The sequence below is a fragment of the Gymnoscopelus braueri genome (assembly GCF_963280865.1).
Source record: "Gymnoscopelus braueri genome assembly, contig: SCAFFOLD_155, whole genome shotgun sequence".
NCBI lineage: Eukaryota > Metazoa > Chordata > Actinopteri > Myctophiformes > Myctophidae > Gymnoscopelus > Gymnoscopelus braueri.
The window spans coordinates 132,000-150,832 of NW_027660678.1; the positions used below are offsets into that span (position 1 = coordinate 132,000).

The 18,833-nt window shown below is 43.2% G+C and overlaps 1 protein-coding gene across 1 annotated transcript in view; it reads right to left on the bottom strand.

Annotated features, from left to right (window-relative positions):
* Positions 1-18,135, bottom strand: part of LOC308081310 (neural-cadherin-like) — a gene marked incomplete at both ends in the record, with an annotated part of 140,904 nt that extends 122,769 nt beyond the window's left edge. The window contains 5 exons of the mRNA XM_080457692.1: positions 6,474-6,678; positions 8,469-8,694; positions 10,211-10,408; positions 11,450-11,525; positions 17,969-18,135. Of these exons, the coding sequence (XP_080313818.1) occupies positions 6,474-6,678; positions 8,469-8,694; positions 10,211-10,408; positions 11,450-11,525; positions 17,969-18,135 (872 nt within the window). The remainder of the gene's footprint in view (positions 1-6,473; positions 6,679-8,468; positions 8,695-10,210; positions 10,409-11,449; positions 11,526-17,968) is intronic.
* Between the last annotated feature and the right edge of the window lie 698 nt (positions 18,136-18,833).

An 18,833-nucleotide genomic window follows, 5' to 3' on the forward strand; every position in this document is an offset into this window, starting at 1 on the left:
TGAACTCTGCCATCCACTACTCTTATACTCTTATAGTTATAGTTATAGTGCTCAGTGTGAATGGCCCTTTAGAATAGGTACTGTAATAGGAAGACAGCTGGCAAAGCTCTCTGATCTTGACCATGTTCTTCAATCCTGAATGTAAGCTTCTTCTCTCAGACAGCTGGTTTAGAGTTCCCCGATTTGAAATGAAAAGGTACAAACGCTAGTCTGTTCCCCTGTCTACAAAGAAGTGTCACATCATGAGAATTCATGTGAAATACTTTTTTGATTTAAAATTATTTACCATTTTTTCAAAGTTCCTTTATATAATCAGTAATATGATGTAAATGTGAGCAGCACTACAAATGTCAAGTTCAATGTGAAGAATTTGGGGCTTTTAACACATCAATGCAGCCTATGCAATCCTATTCAGTCTCTTTGTAGTGCATCCGTATGAGTGGAAAATAGCATGTAGGTTTAAGTGGTTAGATGTGTAGTTCACATTCTGCCTGGCCCCACTAATGGACTACTCATTATGCAATACACAGACCTGGTAGCTATGAAGCCTTCCTTTATCTTCTCCCCCTATTCAGAATGAGCTGGTGAATAATATTGTAATTCTGTCTGGAAGGCAGCAAAAGCAAAGCATGAGCAAATTGAAGTTCAACTCCAGCATCCTCCGTCTGCGGGAGCAGTTCACGCTCTGAACAGCAAGTAGGGAGGCGAGGGATTGCTCGCACCGATTCCCTGCTGGCCTGGTACACAGTAAAATCCTAAGTGTCGAGTGTACAAATGAGTACAAATGGATACATTAACACTGAGGCTTTTTTTCCCTGTTTATCCTATTCCACATCACGATCCTATCCATTTAGTTCTTGAACCGTATAGTGAGTTAAAATGTTAGTTTAGGGTGAATGACTGTATATGAGAGAGTCATTAAGTCCACTCTTAGGGGAGGATCACACAGAAAAGTGTTGCTGGAAACGTGTCACCAGCAAAACCATTGTGCCTGGCCTGCACTCCCCTCTAGTGCCATGCGTTGCGTTTTTCTAGCCGTTTTGTAGACGCACATAAAGTTGAAATATTTTCAAACTTTCAGTGTAAGGCACGGAGTCTAAACACTCCTTCCTGTTTTGATACCAGTAGATGTGGCAGAAACAGGGACACAATGGCAAATGCAGGTGAAAGTTTGATATTAGACTCAAGATTTGACGTCTACTTGAATCATTCCCCCCCCCTGATTCATCATTTGATCACAGTTACAAAGGCCCTCTCCACAAGGGGCAACACACTGTTTTGCCAAGACGTTTCTGAAGCATCCGCACCTGTAGCCGTAGCGGCATGTCGGTGTGATCACCACCATAGAGTATGTTCTGGTGGTCTTGTAGCTAAAGTGCACAGTCAGTCATACATTCAATTGGAGGGCATGAAGACATTACATGCGGGAGCTGGTGGGCACTGTTTGAGGGAACTCCATGGGTCAGAGGTGAAAGTGAAAGTTCTGCCTGAGGTCTAGAGCAATGGTTCTCAAACTTTTACATTTCACGGTCTACCCTTAACTCTGACAGTATACAAATGGAACCAAATGGACCCGATAGGGTCCATTTGGTTCCATTTGTACACGGTCAGAGTTACGGACTTATAAGGGTCAATTTAGAACCTCCTAAAAGGAACCCAGCGAGTCCCTGGAATCCACTTTGAGAACCATTGGTCTAGAGGACACGCCTGGGTGTTCTGATAGGGGGCTGGAGGTAGTGTGCTAGATGAAAACCCATGCTGCCCCCCCCCCCCAACCCACCAAGCATCACAGTCTCTCTCTATCTCATCCTCTCTCTTTTTCGTTCTTCACTTTTTTCTGTGCTTCTTTTCCACTTTTAACTGCATGTCCTTATTTCTGCAGCTCTCATGGCTTCATTAATGCTGTGCCCCTCACAGCCACATCCAGCTGCCCTGCTCCACATGTCTACCTCACCATGTCCATGTAGTTCTTTTTTTCTCATCACTTTGCCCTGTTCTATGATCTGGAGTGTTGCCTGTCGCCAGGGGAGAGCGGTAGATGACAGATTGTCCAGGAGGATGTGTCTCTAGCCCGAGGCCAAGGAGAGACTGGTAGATTTTGGTGGTGGCAGGGGTAACTAGGCAAAATGCTCTTTGGCTGCCTGGCAACAATGCCTGCAGGGCCTGAAGTCTTTCTCTCTCTCTCTCCCTTTCCCTCCCTATATGTCTCTGTCTCTCTTCCCTGTTGAATCTCAGCACAGTGTCTCCAAAAGGATGTCTATATTGAGGGCGTTGCTGTGATCTTTCTGCCTCCTGCCACCCCACAACCTCCACAAACAAGTATATATTCTGTACGCACAGCAAAGTTAAGCCTGGGTTATACTTGGTTGTGCATTGTGTCGTGTACCGAAAATAGCCGATTTAAAGAGAGCTTGTGGATCTGTTATTTTTGGTGCAATTGAGTACAAATCAGCCATTAGGATCTTCTCATCATTAAAGCTGCACTATGTGACTTTCCTTTTTCTACTCCAGTTTGAACCCAGGTCTTTGTACCACTGCCTGCTTGCTTTGGGGAGAAATAGAATTTTACCCTTCAGGTCAAACTTTGTATCTAACCAGAAACAGGATCGTATGATTCGTGTCAAAGGTTGTGTCCAACCTGGACGCAGGATCTAAATGTCTCAATAGAAGAGCAGAGAGACCAAATACAACCACCCCAATTGTAGTTATACTGTATTAACATACTCTTACCATAAAGATTGGACAAAAGAAATTTTATTCACGCACAACCTTTTTTCTTTTACTTAAAGGGTAAGACCACTTTAGTAGAGGTTTGGGTTGTGTAGTTACCTTGCCATGATGTAACTCCAAAGGTGGGCAAGAAATCAAAAATAATTGCTCCATTGATTAGAAATTGATAATTCAAAATATGCTCCTCATTGACTTACATTGTACGGTAAAACAGCTCTCAAAGTCACTCTTTTAGCACATAAATGAACACAAACATAGCTGATTCAGACAATATAGAGCATCACCAAACCCAGTACTGTTTGTTTTTTTAATAGTTGATTTTACTATTTCAAGATCTGGATCCGGATCCGCCGATCCAGTCCGGGGTTTCTACTTATTAAAAATGGCAAAATCAACAGGAATTTGACATTTTTATTTTAAAAACAGGAATTTGACATTTTTATTTTAAAAAAAAACAGTACTGGGTTTGGTGATGTTCTATATTGTCTGAATCAACTTTGTTTGCGTTCGTTTTTGTGCTAAAAGAGTGACTTTGGGAGCATTTTTACCGTACAATGTAAGTCAATGAGGAGCATATTTTCAATTATCAATTTCTAATCAATGGAGCAATTATTTTTTATTTCTTGCCCACCTTTGGAGTTACATCATGGCAAGGTAACTACACAACCCAAACCTCTACCAAAGTGGTCTTGCCCTTTAAAGTTGTACAATGCAGAATCACAAATAACGATTTTTAGCAACCTCTGCTGGTCACTACCGTCACTGCATACAATTTCCGTAGTCCTCGATTACCCAGAATTCCATTCGTTTTCACCGGAAGCCGGAAGCGTTTCAAAAAGCGATCTTTTAATTGTTTTATACTATCTACGGATCGTTTCTCTAGCCAGTGGAGCATTAGTTACCATGAGCTGTGCTTTCTTTTTCTGTTCTTTTTCGATCTTCCAATCCTACATTCTCTTAAAATCAGCGTGAGGTTCCTTTTTGTTATGAGCGCGGTAGTTCCTGGCCAAACAGGAAACCGTTGCGGTGTTCCTGGCCGACGTCATGACGTCGGCCAGGACGTCGGCCACGACGTCATGACGTTGGCCAGGAACGTCATTTTCCCGGGAAAGTCCCCCCCGTGCACGTTCAATAGAAAATATATAAATAAAAGGCTTCCGGGGGTGAAATTCATGGAGTGGGTGTTGTGAAACGTTTGCCACTCACAAAAGATATACAATTTAACTTTAGTTTTGTTGAAAACGTTACCTAGTATGCCTTTAATATAATAGAGCTTTCATGCATTGTAAAGTGCTTTAGAGCAGCAGTTCTCAAACTATTACTATACTATAATTTTTTTAAATAAAGAAACCAGGGGGGGTGGGGGGGTCGCAACCAGCGTGACTCCTTTCATCCAACTCCAACAGCACACACACAAAATACAAGCCCTTGCAGAGGCGTATAATAACTGATTTACTGCTCATTAACTAGCTATCTACGTATAGCCTAGTTATTTTGCAGGAATTACGTTCGGGTGGCTCTTAAAAGAGCAGTTTTGGGTGTTTTTGTTACTCTGAGAGGGTAATTTGGTTCCATTTGTACCCCCTCGGAGATACACTAACACCGGTAAATTTGCACTGGAGCAGTCCCTGTGTAAAATTGTATCTGTTGTTGTATGTGCAAAACAAAAGAAAATAAGTCCCTGAACCTGAATTTTTTGTCAACAAACTGCGTTCAATGCGGTTGGCGACGTGAAATTGGTCCTGCTGCTCACAGACAACTCCACCAGCAGACTACAGCTGCCCGGCCGCGATGGAGAAAAACACACGGTCAGTCAGGTTTGACCAAACAAACCTCAAAGAAACCTCAAAGTCTCAAAGATAAATTCGAGAGCTGGATTGATTATGGCATTGGTTCTCAAAGTGGGATGACCCCAGGGGTGGGGGGTCCCCAGCAAAATCAGTTAATAATAAAGCATAAAAGTACAGGCTAAGTTTACTAACGTGTTCACAGAAAACACTTCCGTTTGCTTTTATTGATATTGTAGCGATTTAGTGCTCCGAGCTGGAATCAAACCCCATTCTCCAGCTCAGCAGAGCAGACCAGGCAGTAACGAGCTGCGCCAAGAAAACTATAGCTCACATGGAGGAGCGAGTCGCAGTCACGACCAAGTCTTTCATTTCATTGCATTGATAAGATAGGCCTACAAATCAGCAGGAATCACTGCTTTAACCACTTCAACCCCATATGGGTAACTGGAGTCCCTCAGGGCTCAATACTAGTATCTTTTCTGTCTTCTGTTATTGTGTGCAAAGCTTTCGCTGAAAATAACCGATCGACAAGCTCACAACGGTTGTGAGCTTGTCGATCTGCTATTTTCAGCGAAAGCTTTCCCCACAATATCGATGCTGGGGTTTAAGTGGTTCAATTCAATTTCTAATAAATATTTATACATAAGGACAAACAATGTATGATTTTAATTTAAGATTATCCACTTTGAAATTGCTCTATAAATAAAGTGTGGGATTGCCAAAACATTTGCACCATAAAACGTGGTCGTGGCATAAAAAGGTTTGAGAACCCCTGCTTTTATAGAAAGGCACTATATAAATGCACCATTTACCATGTATTGCATCAAGCTGCATTGTTTATTAATTATTAGCAATTCATTTCTTATTAATTATCAGATTGGTGAAGCTTCTGGTTGGGACACCGAAACAATGGTAGCATAGAGAAGGCCCCCCAGATTATGTATGTTTTGAAAGCCCCACAAACCTTTTTTTAACACATTCCATGCCAGAGTTTAATCTCATAATGTACTCACCAGTGCCAGCGTTTTATTGTTGTTTTTTAGTTTTTTTCATGTCGCCACAGACCTCGCTAAATAAGTTAAAAGTGCGCGTTCATTTGGTTCTAAACACACAGCGGATCCGTGAGAAACGGCGAGCGAAAACAGTTTCCAAATCCGTGCCGCCATCTTGAAGCTACAGCCGAGCAACGATAAACAGTGATCAGCGAGGAGAAAAACAACAACCAGAGAAAATCGAGTTTTAAACAGGATCCCAGACAGGAAGCGGATACGATCGAAAAAACCGGAACCCGAATAATTCCGTTTCCGACCGGAAACCGGAAACGGAAATGGATCAAAAAAATTCGGAAAGTGCACCTGGGGCACTTAACATGGGAATCGGCGGTTCGCGTAGATCTACGCGACTGGCACGCTGCGGCTTTAAATAGGTTCGCGTAGATCTACGCGACTGGCATGCAATGTGTTAAAGAGAGATTTTAAATGAAATAGTGAAAGGGGGCAGTGACGTCTAGTTGATTAAAAAGCAAGAAAACATGTTGCAATTACGTATACAACGGTGTAGGCTAGTATATGGAACTAGTAAAGCAACATAATTGGCTTGAATGCCATTATAACCTATAAAACATTTTAATGAGACTGATTAAACATCAAATTAAGATTAAAATAGATTAAGCTAGGCAGAGTGCAGTTAGCCAATCACAAGACGGGGAACGCGGGACATGGGGCGCGCAAGAGAGCAAAACTAAATGAAAATGTTTGGATTAAATATGTTTAATGAAAATCTCTCTGCAACACTTTATAGACGTTATATTTGTTCGAGACCAGAGAGTGGTGCCAAGCATGAACAGGAGAATGCATTGAGGTTCAAGGGACCCAGTTCACTCCGTCCCAAATGCAAAAAATGTAAACTGCGGTCCCGAAAGGGACCATCATGCACGCATGCACACACACATACCTCTGCTGCACTGCTCATGCTGTCCTGGCCCTCGTTGGCACGAACCAATAAGAGATACCGATGCTGGTCATTCTCGTAGTCAATGGAGCGTGTGAGGCTGATCTCCCCTGTCTCAGAGTTGATGGAGAAGAGGCTGCTGGGATTTATGAGGAGGCTGTAGCTTATTGGTTCCTTCTGGAAGGACACCGCGGGGGTTACCAGGAAGCTGTGAGGACAAAAGATGCACGGACACCAGGGATTAGAACAAGGAACACGGAACACTGCGAAGTAACCGGGAAACAGTGAATGAACAGCAGTTCACAGTGAGTCCCGGTGGTAGAAATCCAAACTCACAAACTCTATCTTCCTCTTAAAATGGAACCCTGTTATCTCCATGACCTGCTACTAACGTTCACGCAGCTCAACCATGAATACAAACATGAAGCATTCCACAGAGCTATGGAAGACGTTTAGAGACATAGGAGACAAAAAGAACGAGTGGGAAATCAGTAGAAAAATGTAAGTAATGTAGATGCAGGGAGAGACCTTTTTGGGGTGGAGGATTCGGAGACTGGGGTTTGTTTATCTGCCTGCAAATGGACACAACTGAACAGAATATTGATTCACTTGACCAGTTTTCTGAATCTCTCTGTCAAAGTAAAGAGGCTGGAAGAAAGATAATGAGAGAGTCAAATCCAAGGATATGGGTCAATATAGTTCCACATTAGCTTCAGCAGCCAGGGTTTGCTTGTTAGCTTGTTTATGTATGTGTGTGTGTGTGTGTGTGTGTGTGTGTGTGTGTGTGTGTGTGTGTGTGTGTGTGTGTGTGTGTGTGTGTGTGTGTGTGTGTGTGTGTGGGGGGGGGGTTATGGGTGCATGTACTGTATGCACACGTGTCCATGTGTCATAAACACTTTAACAGATACTGTACCACACTTAAGTACATAACATGATATAAAGTGAATTGGAGACATATATATATATGCATATTAAGACCATCACACTCCACTGATTCAAGTCTTACAGAAGCCCAGCAACTGAGTGCACACGCTTGAATCTGCATGTGCGTGCACGCATGTGCAAATACTTGAAAATATTGCTTAACCCATTGAGACCTGAAGCCGATTCTACATGTCTCCTAAATCTCAACAGTATTATGAAAAACGTATGTTTCTATATCAGTGGTGCTCAAACTTTTTCATGTCAAGGACCCCCAAAATCATATGAATTTGGCCGCGGACCCCCATCAAAATATTTTGTTCCAGGGACCCCCCAGAAGCAAAGATTTGAGTTAAAAATGTTCGCTTAAAAAATATATAAATTCACAGATTTGCACACATTTTCACTATTTTTCAAAAATAGTAGATCTACAAGCTCGTAGCGCGGCACTCGGTGCCGCGCTACGAGCTTGTATATCTGCTATTTTTGAATAGCCAAAGTGTAAAATAATGCTTTTTAGCTCAAATCTAAAAATGTCACAGATTCCAGGTCTTAAAGGGTTAAATGATTACTGTATAATGCATCAGTGAAGAGTCAAGGTCGAATGAATAATGTCTGGAAAGCTTGTGGAAATCTATTTAAAGGAAATCTGTGAAATGCTTTGCTGGCAAAGAGACTGTGTGAATATATTGCATTACAATGACTGAAATGTATTCATCTCTTAGAATGTTTAAGTAATTTAAGATAAGTTAACTCTCCTGCAAAAGGATCTCGTCTTGTCTGTGTGACAAAGAGAATGTGTTGCATGTGAGGGAGTGTTCGTCTGATTGAGTGCATAATGTATGACTGTATGCTGTATCGGCATGTATGTACTGTATATATTTCTATAGCCATAGGGGAAATAGCATACGTACATGGGACTGAGCATAATCTCCTCTGATGCAATTTGTGTGTGTGTGTGCAAATGTGTGTTTAAATATGTGTGTTGCTTGAGTGTGAATATGTGTGTGTGTGTGTGTGTGTGTGTGTGTGTGTGTGTGTGTGTGTGTGTGCGTGCGCGCGTGCACGTGCACTCACGGCTGTCCCTCAGGTGTGTTCTCTGGTAAGGCAATGGTGAAAGATGCGTTGGTGAACTGCGGAGCCCGAGCTCCCGCTACCACAGAAAGGACGGCGGGTGCGCTGCGGCTGCCCAGCCTGTCGGCCGCCACCACCGTTAGCAGGTACTCCCTGTCCTGCTGCAGGGGAAGCCCTGTCGTCCTCACCTGCCCGCTCTTCCTGTCCACCTCGAAACGGCCGTCCCCACCTGTGCAAAAGCAGAAAAAGAACAAAGAGACAGGGCTAAAGAGTCGTTCACCATAGGTATACAGTAAATAGTTTATGCTGTTAATGTTGTGCCAGACAGGGGGGTAGCTATTTTCTTTTGTTTTGTTTTTTCACAAACAAAAACATCGGATCAGTACAAATACCCGAAAGAGGAGAGCAATTTGGGGGAATTGGTGTCGACAGTTAATAAATTAGATTGTCAAAGTGGCTATTTCTGAACCACTGAAATGACAAGAATAGCAGGCTATTGAAATAAATAAATTGCCTTGCTGCATATGTTGAGAATTAGACTTTGATGGTATCTAGTATGTTTCCGTGTCAGGCAAATTGACTCGTATCGTTTCTGACTGCAATTCCCAGCCCTGTGTAGAGGACGACTTTCAAATAAATGCTAAGAATCGTGGAATGCAAAGCAGCCTCTGCTTGGGTTGTTTTTCTAAACAGAGTCAAGGGGTGGTGTGAGATGAGATAAAGGGGTAAGTTAAGGGCTCTTTCTTCTTGCACCTCACAATACTGCACATGCATATTAATGCACAACCCCCAGGGAGAACAAACCCAAATGGCACAGTATAATACAAAACCACATAAACAAATACTTCTAACAGCCTATATTCCATGCAGGTACTGTATCACCCTCAAATTTGACTTTGCCTTGTCTATGTCCTGTCCTTCCAAACATTTCCCATCCCAGCCATGTATTGTACAAAAGAATCAACCGTGGCTGCTTGGTGCAGTGAATACAATTTAGCTGCAAAAGCCCAGCAGATTGGAGTTGTAACATTAATTAAAAGTTATGGATATCTCCTAAAGTTTACTCTGTATGATAATGTAGGGTTTAAAATAGTTTTCATCATAATCTCATTCCTTGTCATGTCCTTGAGGGGATTTTCTTTACACCTGACTGTTTACAGATTCAAAACTAGGCAGCAGAAATCATTACATGATGCCCGCAATAGAGAAACCAATTATTTTGCACAGCGGAGAAAAGAATTACATGACAGTGAAAAATAAGTACATGCACACAAACTATTTGTTTGCACACATGGCATGAGGGACAACTGGAATTATTATTTTTTTGCACAAGGAAGGCCACACACAATCTGTGCGAAAGTGAGATTTTACTGAGAGTCAATGACACTTAGCCATTAAGACTGGGAACGCATCTCTGTCATTTTAGATTTCTTTGGCTATACAAAAATAGCAGATATACAAGCATCATAGCACGGCACAGAGTGCCGTGATAAGAGCTTGCAGATGTGCTATTTTTGAAAAAACATGAACATTTGTGCAAATCTTTGAATATATATATTTTTAAAGCGAACATTTGTAATTCAAATCCAGGGTCCCTAGAACAAAATATTTTACAAATGTTCGCTCGGTGCCGCACTATGAGCTTGTAGATCGAATACAAGCTCATAGCCAAATACATCTAAAAATGACAGAGATGCGTTTCCCGGATTGAATGGGTTAAACCAGTAGAAAAGAGAGCGACTTACCATCAGACAGGAAGTACTCCACCTCCCCGTTGTTTCCCTCGTCCCCGTCTATAGCGTAGAGCTTGTAGACCAGGGAGCCTGGAGACGCGTCGGGTGAGACCACAGCCAGGTAGGGGGAAGGAATCATGCTCCATTCTGGTACGTTGTCATTCACATCCGTCACCGTTAGAGACACTCTCACCAAGTACCAGTCTGGACCTGTAGGAGGAGAGCAGGACACATTAGCTTAGAATAGGTCCCGGGTTCTGGTTTATTATGGGCCTGAAGTAACCTCGCGTCACCAGCCTTTCCACCGCGGAGGAAAGCCTGGTATTCGTTCCAAACTGGCCTGTGTCATCCGGTTTAGAAAAAAGGAAAAATAGAATTGTGTTTCTGGTGGTTGGTTCCGGTTGGCGTCGCATTGTTTTTGTTCCCCACATAATGCGAATCAATTAGTTAAGTCTCGCTAGTCACGCTACGAGTTAGAATAAAAGATGGACGTACCAAACTATTATTATACCAACAGAAACAAAACGATTATACCAAACTAAACACATTTTAAACTAGCGTAATCATTTTGGAGATGCACGGCGCCGGTGGTTCCGGCCGCCTGATGACGTAAGAGTTATTTCCGCTCCGACCGGATCAGAAACCCAAAAATGGTATCGATCCCAGGCTAGGCCTGAAGTAGCGTATCGTTTGCTGCCGGATGGAAACCTCATATGTCCAAAGCTGTTAGATCTACAAGCTCAATCTGTTATTTTTGTGTGACACTGTAGTATGATACAGGGCATTAATTAACAAAACAAAAAAAACAAGAAAAATAAAAAAAACAGTTCAAATATTGAAACAATAGGTTTCTGCCCAACAGCAACGATATGGTCTGCAACAGTCTGGTAAAGTTCATGACCAGGGCCATGAGTCAGTCACTCCCTCAGCTGCATATTATCAATTAAAGTGCAGCCTCTATAGAACTGATAGAATGAGTTAATGCTACTGTAGGAGACCAATCCATGGGGAATGGTGGTCTGGCAGTCTTGCACACTGGCCATAAATTGAACAACAAACCTTGACTATCCATGAGTACCAATTCCATACTCTTGATTGTGATCACGACTGCCCAGGTCAAATAAGCAGATTATTTTTATTTCAAATTCTCATGCAGATTATATCATCTAATAATTGACATTTGTATACAGTACTAGAGTGGTACCAAGTGGGCGCCCACGCAGCGCCCACTTGGCAGCACAGATCACTGACGTAGCGTCATGAGGGCCAGTGGGGCCATGGCCCTGTTAGTGAAGCCCCTGCGTGCCACGTATAGCTGGCCAAACTCCTGAGCAAAAAAACAACAACTCCTGGGCCAAAAAATAAATAAAAATACCCAGGGGGTCCGCGGACACGGCGAAGGAAAACTGTAAAGCCACAGCAACGCATGCAAGATGTTGCATATGAACTCTGCAGCCGCACTGAGGCGCTCCAACACAAACACTCTGACATTAAGCTTCACACAACAAACATCAGCACCACACACAACATTCACCACACTAACGTTCATTGTTGACAAAGTGATTGCACAGCCGCTTCAGGCATGACAACCACGTTAGCGTTAGCTACATGCTAACGTTGAAAGTGCGTTAGCGTTAGCCGCATACTAAAAGGCTCATCTTACTGCCATAGTTATTTCAGATTTTTAGCTGTTGGCTGCCAGAGATTTTTCATTGAAAAACAAAAAGTACTCAGGAGCCGAGATACAGAATTTTTAAGTTTTAAGTTAACAAGGAAGTGGATAGGAGTCTAGATCTTCGAAAAATCATATCTCCTTGGTCTTTGGGTCAATTTTCTTTTTTTTGTAAGTAAAAAAAAAGATTTTTTTTATTTTTTTTCTAAAAACGCATATATGCGTTATTGGCAGGCAAGTGATGGATTCTAAAGAACGCATATATGCGTTATTGGCAGGCAATGAGTTAAGCACCCTTGGGAAGTAAGCAGCGAAATACAAGTAAAACGCGTGAACGCGGGAAGTGAACGCAGGGAGAAAGTGACGTGACTTCCGCCTCGTATTGAAGTTAATGGGGGGGGGATATGGTTCTCCTATGCACGGAGTTGCTCCACTCTGAGATTCAGCCACCACTGTAGTGCACTTTGGCGCACTCTGGCGGCTGCACACAGGCAGTGCACACAGCGGCTGCACACAGAGACACACACAGAGAGACACACAACCCGAGCAGGGTTTCATAGTAAGCTCCACTTGGGCGGAGGCGCGCTTTGCGCGCCTCCTTCCGCGTTCGCAACAACGATCGCTATCACAGTAGTGGACATAAACATGCATTACATTAGTAGGAGGCTGCAGTGACCTCAAAGTGTTGACAATATGTATGACAGGGCGATTTATTAGAGACATGACAGTGATTGTGCTATCCAGCTGGGCTCGGTGCGTCTGACTGTAATGGCGGCAGCGAGCTATGTGAGGCAGTACTTGATGCTGCTGTCTGGAGACTGGCCTAAGCATGACACGACCAATGAGAGTTAGCGCTTAGGTTGTTGCTAAGATACAGTGTATGGCACAAAGCGTCTCTGCCCCATAGCTTGTAGATCTCGCACACATGATTGGCGTAGCCTGCGTTGCCAGGTCTGCCTTTTGTATAAGCGATTTTGGGCGTATTTGGGCGCGCTTTTGGGGCTCGTTTGCATAGACCATGGCAGCGCTTGTTTCTCGCCCGTTTCACGGATGTGGCAAGGAAGGTGTTGGGTTACGCTGCGCTGTGGGGTAGTTGGGGTTGCTCGTGCGCGCGCATCCAGGCAGGCGCATGGGCAGTTCTGCCGATGTAACTTTGACCTAACTGTAACCTACCGAGGCACACCAGGTCGCGCATGCGCCTTATTCCCAATTGTATAATAAGATGTCTGGATATCATGGAGCAAGTGCGCTTCTTCTGATTGTTTCCTTGGCAATCCACACCAAATATATCTCACACACACACACACACACACACACACACACACACACACACACACACACACACACACACACAGGATGGAAATATCAGCGCTCCAAAGACTATTGGCTCAGAAGCAAACCATTTTCTATTTCATTTTTATGACTGCTACATCAGACTAACGCGCTTCGGCAGGCGCCTTAATCAGAGCACAGTAAAAATCTGATGATACACGCCTCTTTTTATATTGCAAACAATCATCCCCATCTGGGGGAGGCACTTATAGGTTCAGAATGCATTTACCAATGCAACGTGATATCCGTATGAATAGTGACACAGACACTTCAAAAGTAAAATACAACATCCTCCACAGAAAAAAAAGTGACAGGAAACCCATATAAACTCCAGTATCATCAAGGAACCATATTACACATATCCACTACAACTACTCAGTAGATTGTCTATTGTACGTAAGTGCCTATAAAACACTGGATTAACAAGTTATGAAGAAATAAATAACAAAGTATAACCAAGTAAACAGTTTGAGGCACGTTACTCCCATTTATAAGAATGGTATTTAACCCATTCAATCCGGGAACGCATCTACAAATGTCTTCTAAATCCTAACAGTTTTCTGAAAACCGTATGTTGCTATAATATCAGTGCTTCTCAAACTTTTTCATGTCAAGGACCACCCAAAAGGATATGTATTTGGTCGACGACCTCAAATTATTTTGTTACAGGGACCCCCCCAGAAGCAAAGATTTGAGTTACAAATGTTCGCTTTAAAAAAATATATATAGTCAAAAAAAATAATCATGATAAAAATAAAAAAAAGCTGATCTACAAGGTCGTAGCACGGCACTCGGTGCCGCGCTACAAGCTTGTAGATCTGCTATTTTTGAATAGCCAAAGTATAAAATAATAGCTATAGCTAAAATCTAAAATGACACAGGTGCGTTACCGGATTGAACGGGTTAAGTTATTGTTGTGTACTCCTGGTTGAATAGCATAGCTCATTCAGACACAGCTCAGAGATCCCCAAAGCCTTTTGTTTGTGAACTATTGAACTGGGTGTAATACCAGAACTGTTTTATTCATGAAAACCAATTCTGTATTCAGACTCTTGGCACAGCTTTGGGCACCTCTGTTGCTCCAAGATATACCAATATTGTTGTTGGAGACTATGGGAGAGAATAATTGAGTGTTCAGCGAATAAAAACCTTAACATTAACAACTTAAAGCCCCATATGGTTGAGATGAGTCCCCCAGGGCACTATGCTAGTGTATTTTCAGTTTTCTGTTATTGTAGGGAAAGCTTCAAGAGAAAATAGCCAATCGATAAACTCACGCAACGCGTTGTAAGCTTGTCGATCTGCTATTTTCAGCGAAAGCTTTCCCCACGATACAGATGCTGGGGTTTAAGTGGTTAAACTATGCAGTATATTGATGTTATTGATGTTTTTGTTTTTATGAATTAGACCTCTCTAGGAGTTTATTTCCTTTCTCAATAATGCCACAACCTTTTTTCAAATTTACAGTGGATAGCAGTCCTGTACACCTGTTAATTACCTCGACAACAAAACCCAAACCCACAAAAGCACACTCTATTGAAAAACAGTGGAAAGCAATGCCATAATTACACTTTAATTATAAACACCCCAGTCACCTAAAAACATAATATCCCAATGGAACAGTTTCCATTGTAGGGTCTGAGTAGGCTCCATTCAGTTTTCAATATTCACAATCAACCACTGATTTAATTGGCTCTCACACTTGATTGCACCACATCCCTCACCTGCCAATCAATTAGCTACAGTGTGTCCCCACTAGAGATACCAGGAACACAAACAAGTGACTAGTCTTAATCATTTGTGTGTTAACCCATTCAATCCGGGAACGCATCTGTCTGTGTCATTTTAGATTTCTTTGGCTATTAAAAAATAGCAGATATACAAGCTCATAGTGGGGCAACATTTGTGAAAATATTAGATTTTTTTATTTTAAGCGGACATTTGTAACTCAAATCTTTGCTTCAGGGGGTCACTGGAACTACATTTGACAAATGTTCGCTTAAAAAATATATATATTCCAAGATTTGCAAAAATGTCCACGATTTTTCAAAAATAGCAGATCTATTTAGCTATTCTGCTGTTTTTGAATAGCCAAAGAAATCTTAAAATGACACAAACGATGCTTTCAACGAGGTTGAAATGTTAGCTTTAGCTGAGAAGTGTCTGCAGCACGTCACATATCTGCACTTTTTCAGTTGAAAATGCACAATTTTAGTGGTATGACATGGCCGTGTGACCGCAACAACGTATAAATGAGCCTTAACACTACTGGGTTACAGTAAAAGATGAATGATGTGTGACACTGTGGTTCATGCAGTGATACAACAGATTGTGATTTGTTGGATTCGAGATGGCAATAGCCACCCGCTGCACTTGCACAGGCCCTTTATTATCTGTGTAATACTGACAAGATCAAAGAAGTCTTCCTGGTCTCTGGATGCGGTCTAAAGATGCATTAGCCAGGCCACTTTTCTCCTAACTACACCTGAACACTCTCTGTCCCCACAGTCCACAGCCTTTTGCTTTTCTTCCATCTGTCTGATCCTCTGTCTGCTTCCTTTATTGGCTCCCTCCTTCAAACAGCAACAGTTGCTGTGTGTGTGTGTGTGTGTGTGTGTGTGTGTGTGTGTGTGTGTGCGTGTGTGCGTGCGTGCGTGCGTGCGTGCGTGCGTGCGTGCGTGCGTGCGTGCGTGCGTGTACATGCGTGGTGAGTGGGTGTGTACAGTATGTGTGTGTGAGATAGGGAACTGATCACCTGGGCCATGTAAGAGGCAGCCATGCTCTCCATTCCTCTGAGACAGCTAGCCCATTCACACGGATGCACGCACCCACACACACAGTCTCTCTGTCTCTCTCTCTCGTGCATTCACAATCATCCAGACATACAGTATCCACACATGGATATGTACCACGCACGCACGCACGCACACGCACACGCACACGCACACGCACACGCACACACGCATCAATCGACCTTAACTCTAACGCTAACCCTGTTCACAGTGGATCATGGGGGGGCATTTTGGTGCTTTGAAGCCATTTTTCACTCTGGCCACCTGTTGCTATAAAAGAATGGCACTGATTTGGATGTTTCATGATGGCATGGTTAAACTGTGTAATTGCTCAGTATTTGCACAAGTAAAAAGGCCAGATGATGAATTCTAAACATCACACTTTTCTAATAGAAAGTGTTGTTTTTGTAAATGGCTGTGTGAAAGTAGTGTAAATATCTAATGGCATTGCTGGTATAATTTCTGACGGATGTGAACATTCTGCAGATTTGAAAGTGATGATGAAAAGCTACCAGAGCAAAATAATTAGATGGAGACAGAGGGATGAATGGGAGGATGATAAATGATAGTCATAGTCAAAAAGTATAGCACCGCTTATATCATTATTACATCCTTCTACCAGAATTAAGGAGGACACCCATGGAGTTTGGAGTCAGCGATGGGGAGGGTCTCACAGCAGACGTGTGCTCCAAATAACTCCACACTTTTTACACCGCACAAATATTTCTCAGTATTCTGGCTATAACATGAGCTGCTTTCCGCACCGTTACTGTACTTTTGTATAAAACTCTATTATTGCTCAAGCGTTTTGGCCACTAGGTGGCCCTAGCGCCGGAAGTGGTCCATTTTGGAGAACAGATCTACAAGCTAACAACGCGTCGCGACTCGACGCATTGTTAGCTTGAAGATCTCCTCAGGCTTCCAACGGCCCCTCCCCTTCGATCTTACTCGCAGAAATACAGAAGTACTCGCAGTCACTGGACACAGACAGACACAATGTTGTTCCCTAACAGCAACACAACGACAACACGGCCGGACGCGGAAGGACTTTCAAATAAATGGCTAAATGGCTAATGTGCAAACATATGCTGGACATGGACACATAACGTCACGGACACAACTTCAGCTTCTACCACGGTCTGTCCATGGGACCATGCAAAAAACCTTTGCTGCACGCAGTGTCTTTCTCGCTGTGCGCGTGAAATAACACAGACCAGCCCCCCCAGCTTCGTTCCTATAATGTATGATTTGTGTGTGTGTGCGCGTGTGCGTGTGCGTGTGCGTGTGCGTGTGTGTGTGGATATATCATGACTATGCTGTGGCCAGGTTTGGCGAGAACGTGCGTGCAAACGCTTATTTGGTGACACACACACACACACACACACACACACACACACACACACACACACACACACACACACACACACACACACACACACATATATATATAGTATATATATATATGTATAAATACTCTGCCCGCCCCGCGATAATTGCATCTGAAATCTTGCCCTGTCCGCCCGTTCCGCGGTTCAACCAGCGGGACCTGCGGGCAACGGGTCGGCCCGCGCATCGCTACTGGCCGGGGTAACCGGAACAGTGGGCCCCTGACAACACTGCCCACCATTTATTTTACATGTATTTCTTGTTGTATGTACAGTACATGTACATTTCCTTTACAGAATAAATACATATAAAACTTTTTTAAACAATAAAAACAGGCAAGAATATCAGTCAATGAAAGTTATTGCACAGTCACTTTTTACTGTTATTTAACAGTTTGATGGCCTGTGGGAAAAAAAACTGTTCCTCAGCCTGCTAGTGTGTGCTAAGGGGGTCTTGTATTCCTTCACCCTTTTGGACTCTAGAGGGGAGAAAGGTCTTTTGTGGGGGTGGGTGGGGTCTTTAATGATCCTCAGGGATTTATTGAGACAGCGCTGGGTGTAGACGTCCTCCAGACTAGGCAGCTCACACCCCGGTGATGTTCTCTGCAGTGCGAACGACCCTCCTCAGCGCCTTACGGCCTCTGTCCGTACAGCTGCCATACCAGGATGTGAAGAAGTCCCTGATGGTGTTGGGTCTCAGGCCGAATTTCTTCAGGCGCCTGGGTCCATACAGGCGCTGTTGGGCCTTTTTGACGACTGCAGTGACATGGCAGTCCCAAGTCAGGTCCTTCTCAATATTCACCCCCCCCGTATTTGAAGTAGCTTTAACTGTAGCTACGAACAGCCGCCTCTTGAGGTCTTCTCCCATGTCTGATTTACACTCTCCCCTCATGGAAGGCATTCCAGGCAGACCTTCAGGTCCTGTTCCGTTTAAGCAGTTCAGGCCCCGAGATATTTGAATTCCTCGACTATTAAATAAATAAATAGGCAACAATTGCATAAATCAATGGAATTAGAGAGTGGAGGCAGCAAAGGAACAGGAGGAGGAAATACAAAAACATTGGAGGAATTGCCATGTATACAGTATAATGAACGTGCATTTGACCTGTGAGTTTATTGGTTCTTCTTCTACTTCTTCTTCTCTCCATTTTGCCCTCCTTTAATCCTCCCACCCTCTCTCCTTCCCTGTGGTCGTAGCATATTCAGAATTAATTGGCAAAAGGACAATGGAGCTTTAGGGAACAGGGGACAGCATTTCCCAGATAATAAATCACCGGGCTAATATACACAGCAGCATGCCAAAATGAATTTCACACACACACACACACACACACACACACACACACACACACACACACACACACACACACACACACACACACACACACACACACACACACACACACACACACACACACACAGTATATAGTATACACATACACAAACTACATACA